This window comes from Bos mutus, chromosome 12, assembly GCF_027580195.1.
Source record: "Bos mutus isolate GX-2022 chromosome 12, NWIPB_WYAK_1.1, whole genome shotgun sequence".
Lineage (NCBI taxonomy): Eukaryota > Metazoa > Chordata > Mammalia > Artiodactyla > Bovidae > Bos > Bos mutus.
In genome coordinates this window covers 1,611,277-1,631,627 of record NC_091628.1, presented here as the reverse complement: position 1 = coordinate 1,631,627, position 20,351 = coordinate 1,611,277, and the positions used below count along the sequence as shown (strand labels likewise).

At 37.2% G+C, this 20,351-nt stretch overlaps 1 protein-coding gene across 3 annotated transcripts in view; it reads left to right on the top strand.

The window, feature by feature from the left end:
- TDRD3 (tudor domain containing 3) overlaps positions 1-20,351 on the top strand; it is a 217,708-nt gene that overhangs the window by 159,038 nt on the left and 38,319 nt on the right. For all 3 annotated transcript variants that reach the window (XM_070380218.1, XM_070380216.1, XM_070380217.1), the window contains 2 exons: positions 4,616-5,466; positions 14,995-15,120. In XM_070380218.1, coding sequence (XP_070236319.1) covers positions 4,616-5,466; positions 14,995-15,120 — 977 coding nt within the window. The remainder of the gene's footprint in view (positions 1-4,615; positions 5,467-14,994; positions 15,121-20,351) is intronic.

The following is a 20,351-nucleotide window of genomic DNA, read 5'->3' as shown; positions in this document are numbered from 1 at the left end:
GCACCCCACTCCAGTACTCTTGCCTGGGAAATCCCATGGACGGAGGAGCCTGGAAGGCTACATTCCATGGGGTCGCTGAGGGTCAGACACGACTGAGCGACTTCACTTTCATGCATTGGAGAAGGAAATGGCAACCCACTCCTGTTCTTGCCTGGAGAATCCCAGGGACGGGGGAGCCTGGTGGGCTGCCGTCTATGGGGTCGCATAGAGTCGGACACAACTGAAGCGACTTAGTAGTAATAGTATGACATTTTAAAAATAATATCTAGCTGATAAATAGGTATTCCTTTTGTTTTGCATTAATGGAAAGAGGTTATTAGTTTCAGGTCAGAATTTTGGCATTCCTAGTATCCAGATTTATAAATTTTTAGTTCATCAGAGATTGTGAAAGAACTTTTGTGACTTCTGTATCATACTAGGAATGAACAGATGTAGGTAATGAAATTGTAGCTAACACATGTTTTGTTACACTCTGCTTTGTTTCTCCAGGCAGGCAGCTTGCATAGGGAGAAAATTATGGTCTTTTTCTTCAGTTAGACTTGAGTTAAGCTCTGGCGCTAATGTTTTCTAGCTGTTAACTCAGCTTTTTGTTAATTCACTTATAAAATGGGGATAATAATATTGCCTTTCAAGGTGGTTGGGAGAATTATATGAAGTAGTGTAGTTAAAAGACCTTTTAAGTAGAGTCCGGTACATAGTGAAATATTAATTAAGCCATTTCTTTAAGTAGGTGTCTCAGAATACAATGAAGGATCATCTTGGGAAACAAAATGTACCTGTTTTTCTACTATAAAAAGCAGGTACAGCTGCAACTGGAGAATGAATACTCTGCAAAGTATTAATATTTTAATTAAAATTTTAATTTAATTAAAATTTTAATTTAATTTAATAATTTAATTATAAAGCACATTCTAATGTACAAACCCAAATAAGTTATGACAATTAATAAATTCACTCTTAATGATCCTTGCATTTCAGAACATGGGCCTTGTAATCAAATAATTGTAATCAATTATTTTGTGAACTTGCCTTTTTAAACTTATGAGCTGATTTAACAGGAACATTTTATTACAAGTCAAATGAAACTCATAGTATCCTTTGATTAATTTTATCATATAAACTTTTATCACTTTGATCTTTTAGATGTTTTTATAATTTTATCTATTTTGTGATGAATTTTTGTCATTTGTTTGCTAATTTTCTTTTTCCATTTTTTCTCCTCTATTTAATATATAATATTACTGATTTCTATTTATGCTTTTCTTTCACCTTTCCCTTTCAGTTCATTAAAAAAAAGAAGAAAAAAAGCAAAGCGTTTTATTCTCCTTCCTGTACAGAAAAGGGTCTCAGTGTATTTTCAGTTAGTGACTGTAGACCTGGCCTGTATTATCACTACTATTTTGGTGGTTTGGAATCATCAGTGCCTCCTCAGGAAGAGCAACAGAGAGCAACTAGTTTCCAACTGCTGAATTAAGACACTTTCTATTTGACTCTTGGGCTATTTCTATATTTAAAATCATCTTTCCACAATTTAGTGATTTAGTATATTCTATTATTTATTTAATAGATTAGTTCAGTTTCAAAATATTTACTTCTGACTTCATTACTTAACTAAGATAAAATGTTTAAGGAAATACAGGAGTGGTAAAACCTTTAAGGACCTTCCTTGGCTTCAGTTCAGTTCAGTTCAGTCACTCTGTTGTGTCCGACTCTTTGCGACCCCATGAATCGCAGCACGCCAGGCCTCCCTGTCCATCACCAACTCCCAGAGTTCACCCAGACTCACGTCCTTGGCTTACTTTTGTTTTATTTTGTATGTATATGAAAACTGTGTTCTTTTAAAAGCACAATTTTATCTTCTGCCTCATTGAGTTTACTTTTTTAAGAGTAGTTCTTATTTTAAAATCAGTTTTCTTTATAGATTCTTCTCTCACTGTATTGTCTCAGCATAATAATGGGAATGAAGTATATTTATTAATAGTAAAATTACTGTTTTATTCTGTAATGTATATCATCAGTTAAGTAGATTAGGACATCTTTACCTTTTTTCTTCTTTTAGAAGAGCTGTAATCAAATTCTCCCACACCTACCAAGGCTAATTGAAACCATCCTGTATGCGTAGTTATTCAGACTGCCATTTGAGGTTCAGGATACTTAGTTATTCTCATGATGACTTAAGTTGTTTGTACTTCCTGATCATCATAGATTTTGGTGTTCCTACCTGGAATAATTTTGAAAAATTGATCCTTTAACTCCCTGAAGTTAAAATCAGGGATCTTAAATATCCCTGGTGGCCCAGACTGTAAAGTGTCTGCCTACAATGCTGGAGACCTGGGTTCAATCCCTGGGTCAGGAATATCTCCTGGAGAAGGAAATGGAAACCCACTCCAGGATTCTTGCCTGGAAAATCCCATGGACTGAGGAGCTTGGTAGTCTACAGTCCGTGGGGTCACAAAGAGTCAGACTTGACTGAGCTACTTCACTTCACTTCCTAAATATCTATTCAGACTTTGTTGTCAGCAAATACCTTCATATTTGACTTACTTTGGAAACTAAAAAATTTCTTCAATTCACTATATATTACGTCTTTCTATTAAATAAACCCTATAACACTTGTATGTTAAGGCAGCTGTAGGGACTATAGATAATGTGTATAAAGGGCTAGTATGGGGTACCTAACACATAGCAGATAGTCAGCAAGAGGCAGGTGCTGCCTTTATTAACAAGTGCCAAAACATGCTTACTGCTGAAAATGCTCATTTCTACTTTTCTTCTTTCTAAAGAAAAAAAATTAATATTGACTACAGTGATCAATAGATATCAATATCAATAAGATATTTTTTGTGTGTTATATTGGTAAAACTGCTGCTACTGCTGCTAAATCACTTCAGTTGTGTCTGACTCTGTGTGACCCCATAGACGGCAGCCTACCAGGCTCCTCCGTCCCTGGGATTCTCTAGGCAAGAACACTGGAGTGGATTGCCATGTCCTTCTCCAATGCATGAAAGTGAAAAGCGAAAGTGAAGTCACTCAGTCATGTCCAACTCTTTGCAACCCCATGGACTGCAGCCTACCAGGCTCCTCCGTCCATGGGATTTTCCAGGCAAGAGTACTGGAGTGGGTTGCCAGTGCCTTCTCCGATTGGTAAAGCAGATCTTGGGAAAACTGATCTCATAAAAGTATCTCTATTGATGGTCTTGGCTAGTATTTGAGATCTTGCATATTTGAAAAATCTTTGTTCTTTGTCATGATCAGTGGGTGGTTAGGCTAAATGTAGAATTGTACTTAGAAAATAATTTTTCTTTAATTTCAAAGAGATTTAAAGTCTGTTAGATAAGCTTCTGGCTTCCATTGGCTCTGCTGAGAAGTTTCTTTTCATTTTGAGCCTTGATCTTTAGTCTTGACTTGCTTTGTCACTTGGGACCTTTTTAAAGATCTTCTCTTTATTTCTGCTGATCTGAACATTTTACTTGGTACCTTTTCTCCTCCAGTGGGTGTTTGGAAATGTATGGAGACAATTTAGATAGTCACAGTGACTAGGAGTGCTAAGGGAGAATGCTTTGGCATTTAGTAGCTAGAGATCAAAGAAGTTAATTTACTTGCAAATACAGGAAGCATTCTCACCCAGAATTTAGTCGTATCCCTATTAAGAAGTATTGTGACCTTGGTAAAATATAAGAATAATCCTAATGTTCATACTGATTATAGTGTTTGGCAAGAGAAACAAGATGTGTGCACCAGGACCAGTCAGCTTGATTGTAATTGTGTTACAGACATGCTATGAGAAACAGTGGAAGAAGAAAGAGTGAGTGACACAGAACAAATGGAAGGAGAATAAAGATCATTATGTGAAATACAGCCATCAGATTATCTGTGAGGTGTAGGTATATATGCCATGTTACTGATTTGATTTCTGGTTGGACATTTTCTACACTATTTTGCTTAATCAGATTTTGACACTTTTTCCCCTGTATTTCCAAGTAGTACCTGTTCTTTGATAGGTTTATGTTATTATTCAGTCACTCAGTTGTGTCCGCCTCTTTGCATCACATGGACTGCAGCACGCCAGGCTTCCCTGTCCTTCACCAGGGAAGGTTTATAAATAGATATCTAATTGTAATTCAAACACTTAGCAATTCCAGATCCAGAAAGAACTGAGAATTTTTTTTTTTTTGTAAGACTAGAACTTGACTGACAGTGAATGATACACAATGATACATCAGGTGGGGACTCAGAAAAGAACTGAGCTAGAGGTGTACTTGCACAGTTTCATAGCAGCTTCTGTGGTTTCAGTTTGTAGTTCTGTTTCACCAGTCTTGGGAAATGAATTACCAGAGCAGCATGTACAGATAGCCATAACAATGCAAATATTCAGTAACAAATTCAACTTGCTTTTGAATTATCCACCATTTTTTATGGTTCATATGATTGCTTTACTTCACTAATGTGGCTAACCAGGCAAACTGTACATTAGAAACATAAAAGTCTAACCAAGCAAAGAGGGATTAAGATAATGAGGTGGGAAGATAGTAGAAGATGTTAAATGAGTAGTTTGATAATTAAGTATTAATGCAGTCTTCATTTTAATATGCATATGATTACTTTTACTTTTCAGAACCTAAATCACAGCCGCAGCAGCTTCATCAAGGACAAAACAGAGTGTCAAATACTGAGCAAAATGGAGTAAAAGATAATAATCAACCACGATATCTTCCTCGAAATGATACGAGACAGCCAAGAAATGAAAAACCTCCTCGTTTTCAAAGAGATACCCAAAATTCAAAAGCAGTTTTGGAAGGCAGTGGATTACCTAGAAACAGAGGTTCTGAAAGACCAAGTACTTCTTCGGGATCTGAAGGATGGGCTGAAGAGAGAACCAAATGTGATAGATCGTATTCTAGATATGATAGAACTAAGGATACTTCTTACCTTTTAAGTTCCCAGCACAGTGATACTGTATTTAAAAAAAGGGATAACTCTATGCAAAGCCGATCAGGAAAAGGTCCATCCTACGCAGAGGCAAAAGAAAATCCTTTTCCTCAAGAATCTGTAGATTATAATAATCACAAACGTGGGAAAAGAGAAAACCAAACAGCAAATTCGGATCATTTTTATGACAGGAAGCCACGAACAATAAATAATGAAGCTTTTAGTGGTGTAAAAATTGAAAAACATTTTAATGTAAATACTGATTACCAGCATCCTGTCCGAACGAATAGTTTCATTGGTGTTCCAAATGGAGAGACAGAAATGCCACTGAAGGGAAGGCGAGTGGGACCTATTAAGCCAGCAGGACCCATCATGGCTTCATCCTGTGATGATAAAATATTTTACAGTAGTGGTCCCAAAAGAAGATCTGGGCCAATTAAACCTGAAAAAGTACTAGAATCATCTATTCCTATGGAGTATGCAAAACTGTGGAAATCTGGAGATGAATGTTTAGCACTTTATTGGGAAGACAACAAGGTATGCATGCTGTAAAGTTATTAAATACTAATATTAATGAATCTAACAGTCTAGTGAGACCATAGAAAGCCATTGCTTTGGGACAGGGTTTCAGTCTCTGGTTGTACTTGTTTATAGTCTTTGAACAGATGTATGCATATGTAACTTATCAAAGAAAGAGCAAAATATTTAATATTTTTTATGGATGCTTAGGAGTCCCATAATATTTGGTTGTTAGGTTTGATTTTCACTTGCATATCAGAAAAGTATTGTAAAAGTGAATAAATGAGGTTGACAAGTTACTTTAGTTATCATCTACAGAGCTATTAATATTTGCTTTTCTTTCTAATAAAATTGTACTGATTCACAAGGAGGCAAATCAGCTGAATGGTACACAGTTAAGTTCTGCAGATGTCATTAATTTAAAGGTAATATACATAATTAGCCTACTTTAAAAAAATTATGAGTAGAAAGGTTAATTATTTAGCTAATAATAAATAATTTAAGAATTATTAAACCAATAATTTAAACAGCCTTGTGTTCTACATTATATACTGGCTAAAAGGAAAAGAGGGGGAAAAAATGGAAATGGAAAGACACAAGATGAGATTGAGAAGGAATACAGTGAATCAGATAAAAGGGCCTGACAAAAGGAAGAAGACCGACACAGTGAGAACAGGAAGGGAAGAGGCCGGAGGGACCCTCAGACAAGCGGGACTTTGTTCGTGTCTCCATTTCTGCCCAGCATGCTCCTCTACTAACTGCTCTTCTAGTCCTTGAAGACTTGGCTCAGAAACTTCCTAGAGGAAGCTTTCTTTGTCTGCATCCTCCTCCCTTCTATATTACTGTCTTTCTCAATCAGTGCCTTGTTCACTTTCTAAAGCTTATCACAGTTTGTAAGTATTTTTGGTTTTGGTTCCTATATTGATAACTCTTTCCCCTGCCATGATTTTAAGTCCCTTGAAGACAGGACCATATCTCTCTAGTTTTTCTCTTATTGCCCTGTTCCTCTCACAGTGTAGGAATTTCATAATTATTTGTTAACTTTGTTAATTAGTTCATTTTCCAAGAAGCACTTGCATTGGAAAAAAAGTTGAGTGGTTAGGGCACTGGAGATATTGTTGTTGTTCAGTCACCCAGTCATGTCCCACTCTTAGCGACCCCATGGACTGTAGCCCTCCAGGCCCCCTGTCCCACACCGTCTCCCAAGTTTGCCCCACTTCATGTCCATTGCATCGGTGATGCCATCCAACCATCTCTTTCTCTGATGCCCTCTTCTCTTTCTGCCCTCAATCTTTCCCAGCATCAGGGACTCATCCAATGAGTCAGCTGGAGATATTAGCAAGGTAATAAAAACCAGAGGTAGTCATACTAGGAAAACTATTGTGAAGGACGTAGGTGAATGTGAAGATCAAGTAAAAAATATATTTGAAACAAATATTTTATGTATAGAGTAGTTTCAGTTGAGATGGCTGTGCCCATATGTGTGACTGGAAGGAATAGTGGAGATAATGTTACCTGAAGATTTCAAGGAATGAAATTAAGGCTAGGAGGTGTGGTAGGATGTTTTAAGAGGCGCTATAAGGCTTGGGATCAGGAAACAGGCCCCACTGTGTTCAGTGAATGATGAGGAATAAACAGGGTGTTCAGTTCAGAACAGTTCAGTCGCTCAGTCATGTCCAACTCTTTGCGACCCCATGAATCACTATGCAAGTCCTCCCTGTCCATCACTCAAACTCATGTCCATTGAGTCAGTGATGCCATCCAGCCATCTCTTCCTCTGTCGTCCCCTTCTCCTCCTGCCCACAGTACCTCCGAGCATCAAGGTCTTTTCCAATGAGTCAACTCTTCGCATGAGGTGGCCAAAGTATTGGACTTTCAGCTTCAGCATCAGTCCTTCAAATGAATACCCAGGACTGATCTCCTTTAGGATGGACTGGTTGGATCTCCTTGCAGTCCAAGGGACTCTCAAGAGTCTTCTCCAACACCACAGTTCAAAGGCATCAATTCTTCAGCACTCAGCTTTCTTCACAGTCCAACTCTCACATCCATACATGACCACTGGAAAAACCATAGCCTTGACTAGACCGACCTTTGTTAGCAAAATAATATCTCTGCTTTTCAATATACTATCTAGGTTGGTCATAACTTTCCTTCCAAGGAGTAAGCATCTTTTAATTTCATGGCTGCAATCACCATCTGCAGTGATTTTGGAGCCCCCCAAAATAAATTCTGACACTGTTTCCCCATCTATTTCCCATGAAGTGATGGGACCGGATGCCATGATCTTAGTTTTCTGAATGTTGAGCTTTAAGCCAACTTTTTCACTCTCCTCTTTCACTTTCATCAAGAGGCATTTTAGTTCCTCTTCACTTTCTGCCATAAGGGTGGTGTCATCTGCGTATCTGAGGTTATTGATATTTATCCTGGCAATCTTGATTCCAGCTTGTGCTTCTTCCAGCCCAGCGTTTCTCATGATGTACTCTGCATAGAAGTTAAATAAGCAGGGTGACAATATACAGTCACTTGACGTACTCCTTTTCCTATTTGGAACCAGTCTGTTTTTCCATGTCTAGTTCTAACTGTTGCTTCCTGACCTGCATATAGGTTTCTCAAGAGGCAGGTCAGGTGGTCTGGTATTCCCATCTCTTTCAGAATTTTCCACAGTTTATTGTGATCCACACAGTCAAAGGCTCTGGCATAGTCAATAAAGCAGAAATAGATGTTTTTCTGGAACTCTTTTGCTTTTTCAATGATCCAGCGGATGTTGGCAATTGGATCCCTGGTTCTTCTGCCTTTTCTAAAACCTGCTTGAACATCTGGAAGTTCACGATTCACGTAGTGCTGAAGCCTGGCTTGGAGAATTTTGCTCATTACTTTACTAGCGTGTGAGATGAGTGCAATTGTGCAGTAGTTTGAGCATTCTTTGGCATTGCCTTTCTTTGGGATTGGAATGAAAACTGACCTTTTCCAGTCCTGTGGCCACTGCTGAGTTTTCCAAATTTGCTGGCATATTGAGTGTAGCACTTTCACAGCATCATCTTTCAGGATTTGAAATAGCTCAGCTGGAATTCCATCACCCCACTAGCTTTGTTCGTAGTGATGCTTTCTAAGGCCCACTTGACTTCACATTCCAGGATGTCTGGCCCTAGGTGAGTGATTACACCATCGTGATTATCTTGGTCGTGAAGCTCTTTTTTGTACAGTTCTTCTGTGTATTCTTGCCACCTCTTCTTAATATCTTCTGCTTCTGTTAGGTCCATACCATTTCTGTCCTTTATCGAGCCCATCTTTGCATGAAATGTTCCCTTGGTATCTCTAATTTTCTTGAGGAGATCTCTAGTCTTTCCCTTTCTATTGTTTTCCTCTATTTCTTTGCAGTGATCACTGAGGAAGGCTTTCTTATCTCTTCTTGCTATTCTTTGGAACTCTGCATTCAGATGCTTATATCTTTCCTTTTCTCCTTTGCTTTTCACTTCTTTTCTTTCACAGCTATTTGTAAGGCCTCCTCAGACAGCCAGTTTGCTTTTTTGCATTTCTTTTCCATGGGGCTGATCTTGATCCCTGTCTCCTGTACAATGTCACAAATCTTAGTCCATAGTTCATTAGGCACTCTGTCTATCAGATCTAGGCCCTTAAATCTAGTTCTCACTTCCACTGTATAATCATAAGGGATTTGATCTAGGTCATACCTGAATGATCTAGTGGTTTTCCCCATTTTCTTCAATTTAAATCTGAATTTGGCAATAAGGAGTTCATGATCTGGGCCATAGTCAGCTCCCTGTCTTGTTTTTACTGACTGTATAGAGCTTCTCCATCTTTGGCTGCAAAGAATATAATCAATCTGATTTCGGTGTTGACCATCTGGTGATGTCCATGTGTAGAGTCCTCTCTTGTGTTGTTGGAAGAGAGTGTTTGTTATGACCAGTGCGTTCTCTTGGCACAACTCTATTAACCTTTGCCCTGCTTCATTCTGTACGCCATGGCCAGATTTGCCTGTTACTCCAGGTGTTTCTTGACTTCCTACTTCTGCATTCCAGTCCCCTGTAATGAAAAGGACTTCTTTTTTGGGTGTTAGTTCTAAAAGGTCTTGTAGGTCTTCATAGAACCGTTCAACTTCAGGTTCTTCAGCATTGCTGGTTGGGACATAGGCTTGGGTTACTGTGATATTGAATGGTTTGCCTTGGAAACGAACAGGGTGTTAGGTGTTAGCTAATGATAGCAGCAAGAAGGGGTCCAGGTACAACTAGATGGCATAGTCTTTTAAGGTTTTTGTGTGAATGTGGCTAGTAGCAGCTTCTCTGCTGTCAAGTTTTTTTTCAAGGGTGAAAGGAGAGGAAGAGACTGCACTAACCGTGTCTTTTCTTTTTTTCAAGAAAAGTAAAAGCCTTTCCAGAAATACCAACAGATAATCTCATTGGTTGGAACTGTTTTACATGGCTACTCCTTGGTTCTTATGGAGACTTGGAAAACAAGTGCAGGTGTTCATCACTATCTAGACTCTTACTCTTGCAGCTGAGACCACTCACTTTCCAAAACACAAGAACTGTTTGATTTGGCTAGTGCGGGGATTACTTATGCTTCGCCATTTCTCCATTAAGGTAGAGCCAAAAAGTAGTTGAAAATTAGAGTTGGTTTTTAGAGCTAACATTGTCTACCTTGGAGGGTTCACTTCTGTAGGGGACTTCCCTGATAGCTCAGTTGGTAAAGAATACGCCTGCGATGCAGGAGACCCCAGTTGGATTCCTGGGTCAGGAAGATGTGCTGCAGAAGGGATAGGCTACCCACTCCAGTATTCTTGGGCTTCCCTTGTGGCTCAACTGGTAAAGAATCCACCTGCAATTCAGGAGACCTGGGTTCGTCCCTGGGTTGGGAAGTTCCCCTGGAGAAGGGAAATGTTACCCACTCCAGTATTCTGGCCTGGAGAATTCCACGGACAACATGTGTATGTATAGTCCATGAGGTCACAGAGTCGGACACTACTGAGCAACTTTGACTTTGACTTTGTCTTTTTGTCACTTCTGTAAGATGCTTCTGTGAACAGTAAAGATGAAAGTGGCAGAATTTTTTTTTTTTTTGCATTGAACAATGTGGAGTTGGTGACCCTGACAAACAGAGGAAGTAAGTGAATAATTTGAGTTCAAGTCCAATAATGTTTGAAAGGCTTGGTAAGAAGACTCAGGCTTTCCACTGAAATCCTGTCAGGATCGTGTCCTAGTACTAAGTGCAAAATACAAGCAAGCCAGTAGAAAGCCTAAAATCATTCCTGCACATGATCAAGGGTATCTACTTGTACTCTGTCTGCCAGCTTCCTAAAATATAATCCTCCTTGAGGGAAAAGTAATATTTTTTAGAACCTCTTCATGGTATTTCACCTATTGATACAATGTCTGGCATCCTAAAAACAATTATCAGGCATGTTAAAAATATAGAGAGAATATGAATGAACAGAAACAAAGCAACAGAGAATAATGACAGTCCTAAGATATTTAAATGTAGACAAGTTCTTTAACAAATATTGAGTATTCAACAAACCATAATTGAGTAGCTGCTAAGTGTTAGGTGCTTGGGATACATCAGATAGTTTTGCCTGTGCTATGAACCAAGTATCTTCAAATACCTGATCAGATTGTTATTAAAGCTTTACTTTCAACTGTAATTTTCTCAGAAAATCAATAATACTAAAGTTATATTGTCTCTACTGAATATACTCAAAATAATATCATATAGCATCTGAAAGGTGGTGCCTAATATTTCCCAAAATATTTTGAGCTTTTAGAGGATTGTTGGAATAATTGAATGATCTCCTAAGGGGACTACTTTGATTTTACGTGGATGTTTTTCAGTTTAGAGTGAAGGATTTTAGGCTCTGTATAGATACACCATTAAGCAAGTAAGATAAATAATACTCTGTGAAAGAGATGGCATTGGTTATCTTATAAAAGCACCTAATTTAAGCGATAACTTTTCAGTGTCTTGTCAAGAACAGGCAACTTTCCAATTTTCTAGCCAGAGACTAGGGTAAAGGCTTAAGAAAAGCATTATCTATAACTGTCATTAAGAAACCATAATTTTAATTGCATTACAAATGATGTTTGGAAACAATCAGTTAGTATCATTTAAAACATTCCTCATGATACCTTGCCTTCTTTCAAGCTTTACTATCATAGAAAGACTGAGCATTTGGAACAATCCTCCTTCTCCCTGTACATCTGCCATGACTAGTTCAGCTGTTTCAGCTCTATCAACTGGGATAGACCTTTAAAATGGTCTCCTTGCCTTAAGTCTTATTCCTCTTAAATTTGTCACTGGAACTGCCATTACTGTGATCTTGTCATTCTTCCTAGTTAAAATAGAGCCTCTATCCGCTGACCCTTACTATCTTGTCCTATTGGCCAACCCTTCTTACGTCATGCCATAATTAATTTAAAACTATTTGTTGTATCCTATACTCAGACGGTAAAGCATCTGCCTACAATGCGGGAGACCCAGCTTTGATCCCCGGGTCGGGAAGATCCCCTGGAGAAGGAAATGGCAACCCACTCCAGTATTCATGCTTGGAAAATCCCACGGACTGAGGAGCCTGGTGGGCTACAGTGCATGGGGTTGGAAAGAGTCGGATACAACTGCGTAACTTCACTTCATACTCTTCTTCATGTTTTGTTTCTGTAAATTTTACTGCTTGGCTAAATACGCTTCATTCTTGAAGATTATACCCATTGTCATTTGCCCCAGGAAGCTTTTCCTGCACTCCTAGCCATATCAAGTGCCATATCACTACACCTTTACTTCCCATGTTATGTAGAAGTCATTTTTTACACAGGTTATCTTTAGTAAGTTCCTAAAAGGATGTCAAGTTGTTTTCCTAGGTTATATATTATGATTGTTTGTCATTGTTGAACCTAACTGGCATAATTGTCTAAAAAGCTTACAGTTGAAATATGCGAGAAATACAGCAATTTACAGAATATGGAAGTGTAAGGCTAAGAAATAAAGGAGGAAAGGAGAGACGTGGATATATAACTAGATCTCTAAGATAAAGAAAAATTTTGGCGTGGTTTCTCTAATCTTCTTGCATCCAGATCTAGAAAAGAAATACCATGGATTAACTTAGTAACTTTTATAGTATGGTGTATACTAGTTAGTTGGGCTTCCCAGATGGTGCTAGTGGTAAAGAACCTGCCTGCCAATGCAAGAAGCATAAAGGATGCAGGTTAGATCCCTAAGTCAGGAAGATCCCCTGGAGGAGGGTATGGCAATCCACTCCCTTATTCTTGCCTGGAGAATCCCATGAACAGAGGAATGTGGCAGGCTGCAGTCCATAGGGTCACAAAGAGTCGGACACAACTGAGGCAACTTGGCAAGCACACACGCACACTAGTAAAAGCAGATTCTTTCCTGGTACACTCACAGTAACTGCTAATTTAGAAGGTTATCAAGAATAAGAATTTTTGTTGCCTTTAGCATTTTTTGATTCCAGTGAACCCATGAAGGTTATTGAACTCAGGCTTGGCTGCTTGCTGCTTGAAAGCCAATTTTTGAGAACCAAGTGTTGGGTAAAAGGGAACATGGCTTTGTTGAGGAAACTTGTGCTGTTCCGGGAAGAAGATGGGCTCATGGCCCAAAAACTAACTCCCCTAACCAGCTCCCTTTTGCCGTTCAGGGGCAAGAGCTTTTAAAGGAGATATTTAGGGAGATACAGGTGGATGGAAGGGTTGGTGGAGGGGGGGCTTCATGCAGAACAGCTCCAAAAATCATCATCATCTCCAAAAATCATCTTGAAATTGGTCATGTAGTGGTCTGATCAGCTTCATATAGTTGTTTTAAGTACAAGTATTGCTCGGATTTCCTTGAGGCCAGTTCTTAAAATTGTGAAAGATGGAAGAGCTTATGTTGTAACTACAATCTGGTCATCATGTGGTTAACTTCTTCTGTCTAGTGGGTGTTTTGGTATCTGCAAAACAGTCAAAGGATTTGACTGAGATTATGTATCTGTAGCTCTTGAGGAGAAACTGAAGGTCCTTAACTTTGCTTAATGGCTAAACTATTATTTTGTGTTGCTTGACCGTTTTCCTTTGTTTCCACGTTTTTTCACTTCTCTGATTACATTTATTCCTTGGTTAAGCTTTTCTGTAGACAAGCAGCAGATGGAGGACCTGGGGGAGAAGGAGCGTCTGTCCCGAAGGTCTCATGGGGTCCTGTTACACTGATTCACTGTCAGAGTAGACTGTTAAAAGAGCGTCCAACTCCCTTGTTTGAAGAAAACTTTCCTTGAGAGTAAATAAGAATTTTAAGAATTTTTTGTTGCTATTTCATGTTCATTAAGCAACATTCAGACCTATAATTCGAGTCCTAAATGGGTTGACCTATAGTGAAGGGAATACTCCAGTCAGTTGATCTACTCCAAGTTGCCTTAACAGATAAATTAAAAATTGAAGTTGTTATGTGAATTCAGTTCCTGGTGACTTTGTGCATTGGTTCCCAGAGCCAAGTAATACTGGATAAACTGAAGAAATAAAAGTGTTTGGTCTTACAGTGTCTTAAATCCTATAAATCCTGGATATAAGTAGTGTGCTGACTTCTTGCCTGGGAACTCTGCTTCACCACAGCTGCCTGTATGACTATAGCAATGACAATGAGCCTTTGAGGATTTTTTTGGTCATATATTTCTGTTTTTTAAATAAATTACTTCATACTTATATACTCTAATTAGTACATAAGAACTGTTTTACTAATGTCAAAGGGATTGAGTGGCTAACAAGGAGACGTTGAAGAACACTAATTCTTTTTGCACGCATTAGCATGTGAATATTCTCTACTGATCCTCTTAGTTCTGAAATCTTACTACTGCTCAGTGAATGTCAGAACTCACACGCATAAGAGAATCTCTCTTTTTCTTAGCCAATTTATGATTATCCAAAAGTAAATTTTGGACTCTGTGGGAGAAGGTGAGGGTGGGATAATTTGAGAGAATGACATTGAAGCATGTGTATTACCATATGTAAAACAGATGACCAGTCCAAGTTCGATGCATGAAGCAGGGCTCAAAGCCAGTGCTCTGGGACAACTTAAGGGATGGGGTGGGGAGGAAAGTGGGAGGAGGGGTTCAGATGGGGAGACACATGTGCCCCTGTGGCTGATTCATGTTGATGTATGGCAAAACCATAACAATATTGTAATGTAATTATCCTCCAATTAAAATAAAAATGCATTATCTTAAAAATTATTTTTTTAAATATTATATATTTCAAAGTTGCTAAGAGAATTTATATCTTTAAAGTTTTCATCCTAATGAAAAACTATAACCATGTGTGGTGATGGACACTAACTAGACTTATTGTGGTGGTCATTTCACAATATATACATATATCAGATTATTATGTTTTCCACTTAAAACTAATACAATGATATCGCAATAAAATTGATTTAAAAATGAGCTTTCAAAAAATACTAACATGGTAACATTTTGAGTATTTATATTTCCATCATGCATCACCTTATCTAGACAATGTTGATCGTCCTGTTTAAAACTCCTTTTTGTCTCCTCAGTTTTACCGAGCAGAAGTTGAAGCTCTTCATTCTTCAGGTATGACAGCAGTTGTTAAATTCATTGATTATGGAAACTATGAAGAGGTGCTACTAAGCAACATCAGGCCCATTCAGTCAGAGGCATGGGTATGTGATAAAAATTATGTACAAAGACATAAGCTGTTTTGAAGGAAATACATAGCTCTGAAAGATTAGTCATAGTAATACTAAATTTTCCAATGGAAAAATGTTTTGTTTAAAACTGGCTACTCCTAAAGTAAGGTTTTAATTAATAATTACCTTAAACTACAGTAAGAATGAGTGCATTGCAATTGCTTCTCTTATATAATGCCTTGTTATATTATGTTTGGCAATAAGTGCCCTTATTTATGTTTGCCAAAAATGTGTATGTGTTTTTATGAGTCTTTAGGCATATTTTATTCTTTCCCAGTTTGTTACTATTTAAATTTGACCAAATTATGTCCAGCAATTGTCAAATTTAAATCTCTTTTGGATACATGTATAATCTTTATTATTTTAGTTAAATGTAAAATTAAGAAAAACACTTTAAATTATATATGAATTCATCTGCATTTACTAGACATATATATGTATATGTGCAGATTAAATTTAAATATCTTTGTTGAATAATACTTAATTTTGTTGCCAAATGTTATGTCAAAACTGACAGTTTTGTTGATATAATTTAGACAGTATTGACCTCCTGGAGTCCATTGTATACAAGATTTATGTAACTTTATATAGAGTCTCAACTATATTTAGGCAAAAACAAGAGGACAAAGCATATTAGAATTTGTTTAATAGAGTTTTTTTTACAAATTTCTTTCTCTAATTTGTGGGTTCAGTTCAGTTCAGTTGCTCAGTCATGTCCAACTCTTTGAGACCCCATGAATCGCAGCACACTAGGCCTCCCTGTCTATCACCAACTCCTGGAGTTCACTCAGACTCATATCCATCGAGTCGGTGATGCCATCTAGCCATCTCATCCTCTGTCATCCCCTTCTCCTGCCCCCAATTCCTCCCAGCATCAGAGTCTTTTCCACTGAGTCACCTCTTCGCATGAGGTGGCCAAAATATTGGAGTTTCAGCTTCAGCATTAGTCCTTCCAATGAACACCCAGGGCTGATCTCCTTTAGAATAGACTGGTTGGATCTCCTTGCAGTCCAAGGGACTCTCAAGAGTCTTCTCCAACACCACAGTTCAAAAGCATCAATTCTTCGGTGCTCAGCGTTCTTCACAGTCCAACTCTCACATCCATACATGACCACTGGAAAAACTATAGCCTTGACTAGATGGACCTTTGTTGGCAAAGTAATGTTTCTGCTTTTGAATATGCTGTCTAGGTTGGTCATAACTTTCCTACCAAGGAGTAAGTATCTTTTAATTTCATGGCTGCAGTCACCATCTGCAGTGATTTTGGAGCCCCAAAAAATAAAGTCTGACACTGTTTCCACTGTTTCCCCATCTATTTCCCATGAAGTGATGGGACCAGATGCCATGATCTTAGTTTTCTGAATGTTGAGCTTTAAGCCAACTTTTTCACTGTCCTCTTTCACTTTCATCAAGAGGCTCTTTAGTTTCTCTTCACTTTCTGCCATAAGGGTGGTGTCATCTGCATATCTGAGGTTATTGATATTTCTACTTATTACTAGAAACCTGATTTGTTGCTGTTTCCCTAAAATATAAAGATATACTAGAAAATTATATCATTTAGACTGTAGCCTTCATCATTGAAGCGTATTTGTTTTCTTATGAACTTCTTTTGATTTAGTTTTGATCCTTCTAGATTTTCCTGTCATGACCTCAGGGTCATTGCCCACTTCACCCCCCTAAAAAAGAAGATAAATAAAGCTACAACAAAAATCTAGTAGCAGTAATCATATTGGGCCCGTGGATATTTTTATTGACCTTTTTATTCTAGAAAATTGATCATTTTCCAGGTAGCTTATTGTTTCATATTTTACAATATAACATTCATATCTTAATCTGTATAATTAAGCAAGAGATCCTTTCTCTTACTCTCATTCTCTAAAGTTTAGCTGCTTTTTCCCTAAAAGACTGAAATACCATTAATGTCTAATTTATATCTTTTCTTGGAGAAACTTGTTATAACTATATCTTTTGCCCTTTTGATTCCCACATGATGGCTATTTTTATTCCCTTTTTTTAAAGTCAATGCTCACATCTTAATGCAATTACAATGGTAAAAGTATTTATTGAGTCTGTATTTCTAGAAGGTGAGCCCAGGTTTGTTATTCATCATGTTATTCCCATGTTAGCCACTACAGAGTCAAAATAAAAATTTTATATTTAGTTTTTTTTAGGAGATTTAAAAAGAGATTAATTGTATTCTTTTCTCCCTAAAAAAATTTTAAGTTTCCTTACTTTGTTTCCTCTCTACTTCCTTTTTCTGTTCCAGAGTAGACATAGCTGTTGAGCACCTTTCTTATTCCTCATTGTAGCTCTTCTACTCAGAGGTGTTTGGTGCCAAGTGATCTTTTTCTTTCTAAGTCAGTGACGTTTCCTCTTCCCCCTTTAATAGTCCCCATTGCTTTATTGATTTTAGGCCACTGTAAACTTGGCTGAACAACAAATGCATCACATGTGATAGCCCATGTAGTGATTCTGAACCACAGCAGTATTTCATGTTCTCTGTACCTCATCTAGGCTTTACTGTCCTATTTTTTTTTAACCTATTTACTTTTTCTGCAGTTAACTTAAAAATCTTTCATGCTGTGCTAAGTCACTTCAGTCGTGTCGAAGTCTTTGCAACCCCATGGACTAACAGCCCGCCAGGCTCTTCTGTCCATGGAATTCTCCAGGCAAGAATACTGGAGTGAGTTGGCATGCCCTCCTCCAGGGATTGTTCCCAATAAGATCCATGAAGTATTTTGCAGGAAGAGGCAGGATAGTATTATTAAAATATTTTGGCGATTCTGGTATTTCTTTTTTCCTAATTACAAATAATTAAGTGATTGTTGATGTTTTATGCTTTTGCATAAATTAATATAACAAATATTTTTGGATCATGAACAGTATTATTAAGAATAAGATCATCCTTTCTTCCTCATCTATGTGAATAATTGACTTAGTTGTAGATGCAGCTCCTTTTTGAATAGAAGACACACATTAACATATTTTCAGTCATCTCCATTAAAAAAAAAAAAAAGTATGTGTCCATATACATAAAAAGCCTCTGAAGAAAAACAGTCAGTGTGATTGTCAGTACATTTAACACAGAGTTAGTGTATCGATGTGTTATCCTCTGAGAGGACTAATATTGGGGTCTGTGAGCACTTTTTTTTTTTGTAACTTTGGAATTATAACAAGTTCTAAGTTAATCAAAGTAAAATGTTCACTATACCAATAAGAAGGTAACTCCAATTGATGTCATTTTAGAAGCATTAAAGGGCTACAAAGGAAAGGTGAGGCTGATAGAAGCCTTAGCAGAGTTATTTACTCACACTGTGGATTGTGTAGTTTTTAATTTTTTAACTCTTGCGCTACATATGTACATTACTGTTTTTAATTGTGAAGTGATTTCATATGTTTTAAGGTTTACGTTTGTTATTGCCGTAAGATTTTGGAAAATCTCTTGTCTTCCTAAATATAGTAATGAGCATTCATTGAGATTTTTTTAATAGTTTGCAGGAAAAATAATACAACCAAGAAGCCTGCATATACACCAAAAATCTTTATGGAAATCAGTTGTCTGTATTGTCTTAAAGGTATAAGGATGAATTATTAAATAAAAACATGAAATATTAAGAGACTCAGTGACTAATAGTCTCTTATGTGGAAAATTAAGACAAAAATCAAATTAATAGTTTAAGTGTTAATTTTTTTCTTCATGAAGTTTGAGCTATTTGCCTTAAATCTACCTGTAGACAAATTTCTAGTTTCCCCATCTATTTGTATATTTTCAGAGCATACACAGTGATGATATATTAGGTGATGAAAGTATACATTCTGATTATGATTAAATACTTTATTTCTTCCAAACTGATCTACTGAACTTTTTGTTCTGTCATCCTTGATTTTTTTCTTCTAGCGCAATTAAACTATCAACATAATGTGAGATTCACAGCTCATTCTTTTTTTTTTTTCTTATTTTTTTAATTTAATTTTATTTTTAAACTTTACATAATTGTATTAGTTTTGCCAAATATCAAAATGAATCCATCACAGGTATACATGTGCTCCCCATCCTGAACCCTCCTCCCTCCTCCCTCCCCATACCATCCCTCTGGGTCGTCCCAGTGCACTAGCCCTAAGCATCCAGTATCGTGCATTGAACCTGGACTGGCATCTCGTTTCATACATGATATTTTACATGTTTCAATGCCATTCTCCCAAATCTTCCCACCCTCTCCCTCTCCCTCTCCCACAGAGTCCATAAGACTGTTGTATACATCATTGTCTCTTTTACTGTCTCGTACACAGGGTTATTGTTATCATCTTTCTAAATTCCATATATATGCGTTAGTATACTGTATTGGTGTTTTTCCTTCTGGCTTACTTCACTCTGTATAATAGGCTCCAGTTTCATCCACCTCATTAGAACTGATTCAAATGAATTCTTTTTAATGGCTGAGTAATTCTTAACTGGATAAAGCCTATAATTTTTAATTTAATGTTCTTTGTATGTTGCAGGATTTTCCTTATTTTACCAAAGTAAATGAATCATTATGCAATCTCATATCATTTGTAAAACTGTATAGGGAGAAAACCATAAGGCTGTTTTATTTTCTTGACCACTGTATGTGAAACATTAGGGGCAAAGGAAACTTATTTATGTTTCTTGCAGCCATTTCCAAATTTACTACTTTTAACTCTAAAACTAATATCAGGAAAACAGTAAAAAGATGCCACAGGCCACTTGGAATTACTCTTTAAAATACCCTGGTGCTGCTGCTCAGACAAATCTTTTGTGTTTCTGGAGTGTTGTTCTTTCTGAGTTACTTATCTAAATATGGAAAGATAGTGTCAAGTCCTGATTTTCCCAGAATATTTATGACTTGTATGCCACTGAGACTTTTATATCCCAAGAAATATTTTAGAACATGCTGATTTCTAAACTTTTTGAAATTTCATAGTGTTTTACTATGAGGAAATGATCTTTGTTCAGCTATTCTTCCAACTAGAAAATTTATTGTATAGATTAGTTTTATTCAATAAATACTTACTGCATATCTGTTTAGGTGCTAGGTATTGTTCTGGGTGAGGAGTATATATTAGTACTCAGAACACACAGAAGTCCTGTGTACTACACAAAGTTAGTGAAAGTTATATTTCCAATTGTGTGAAACAAACTTAAATATCTTGTGGGAGTCTTCATTTACCTCTTGAAGCTTTAA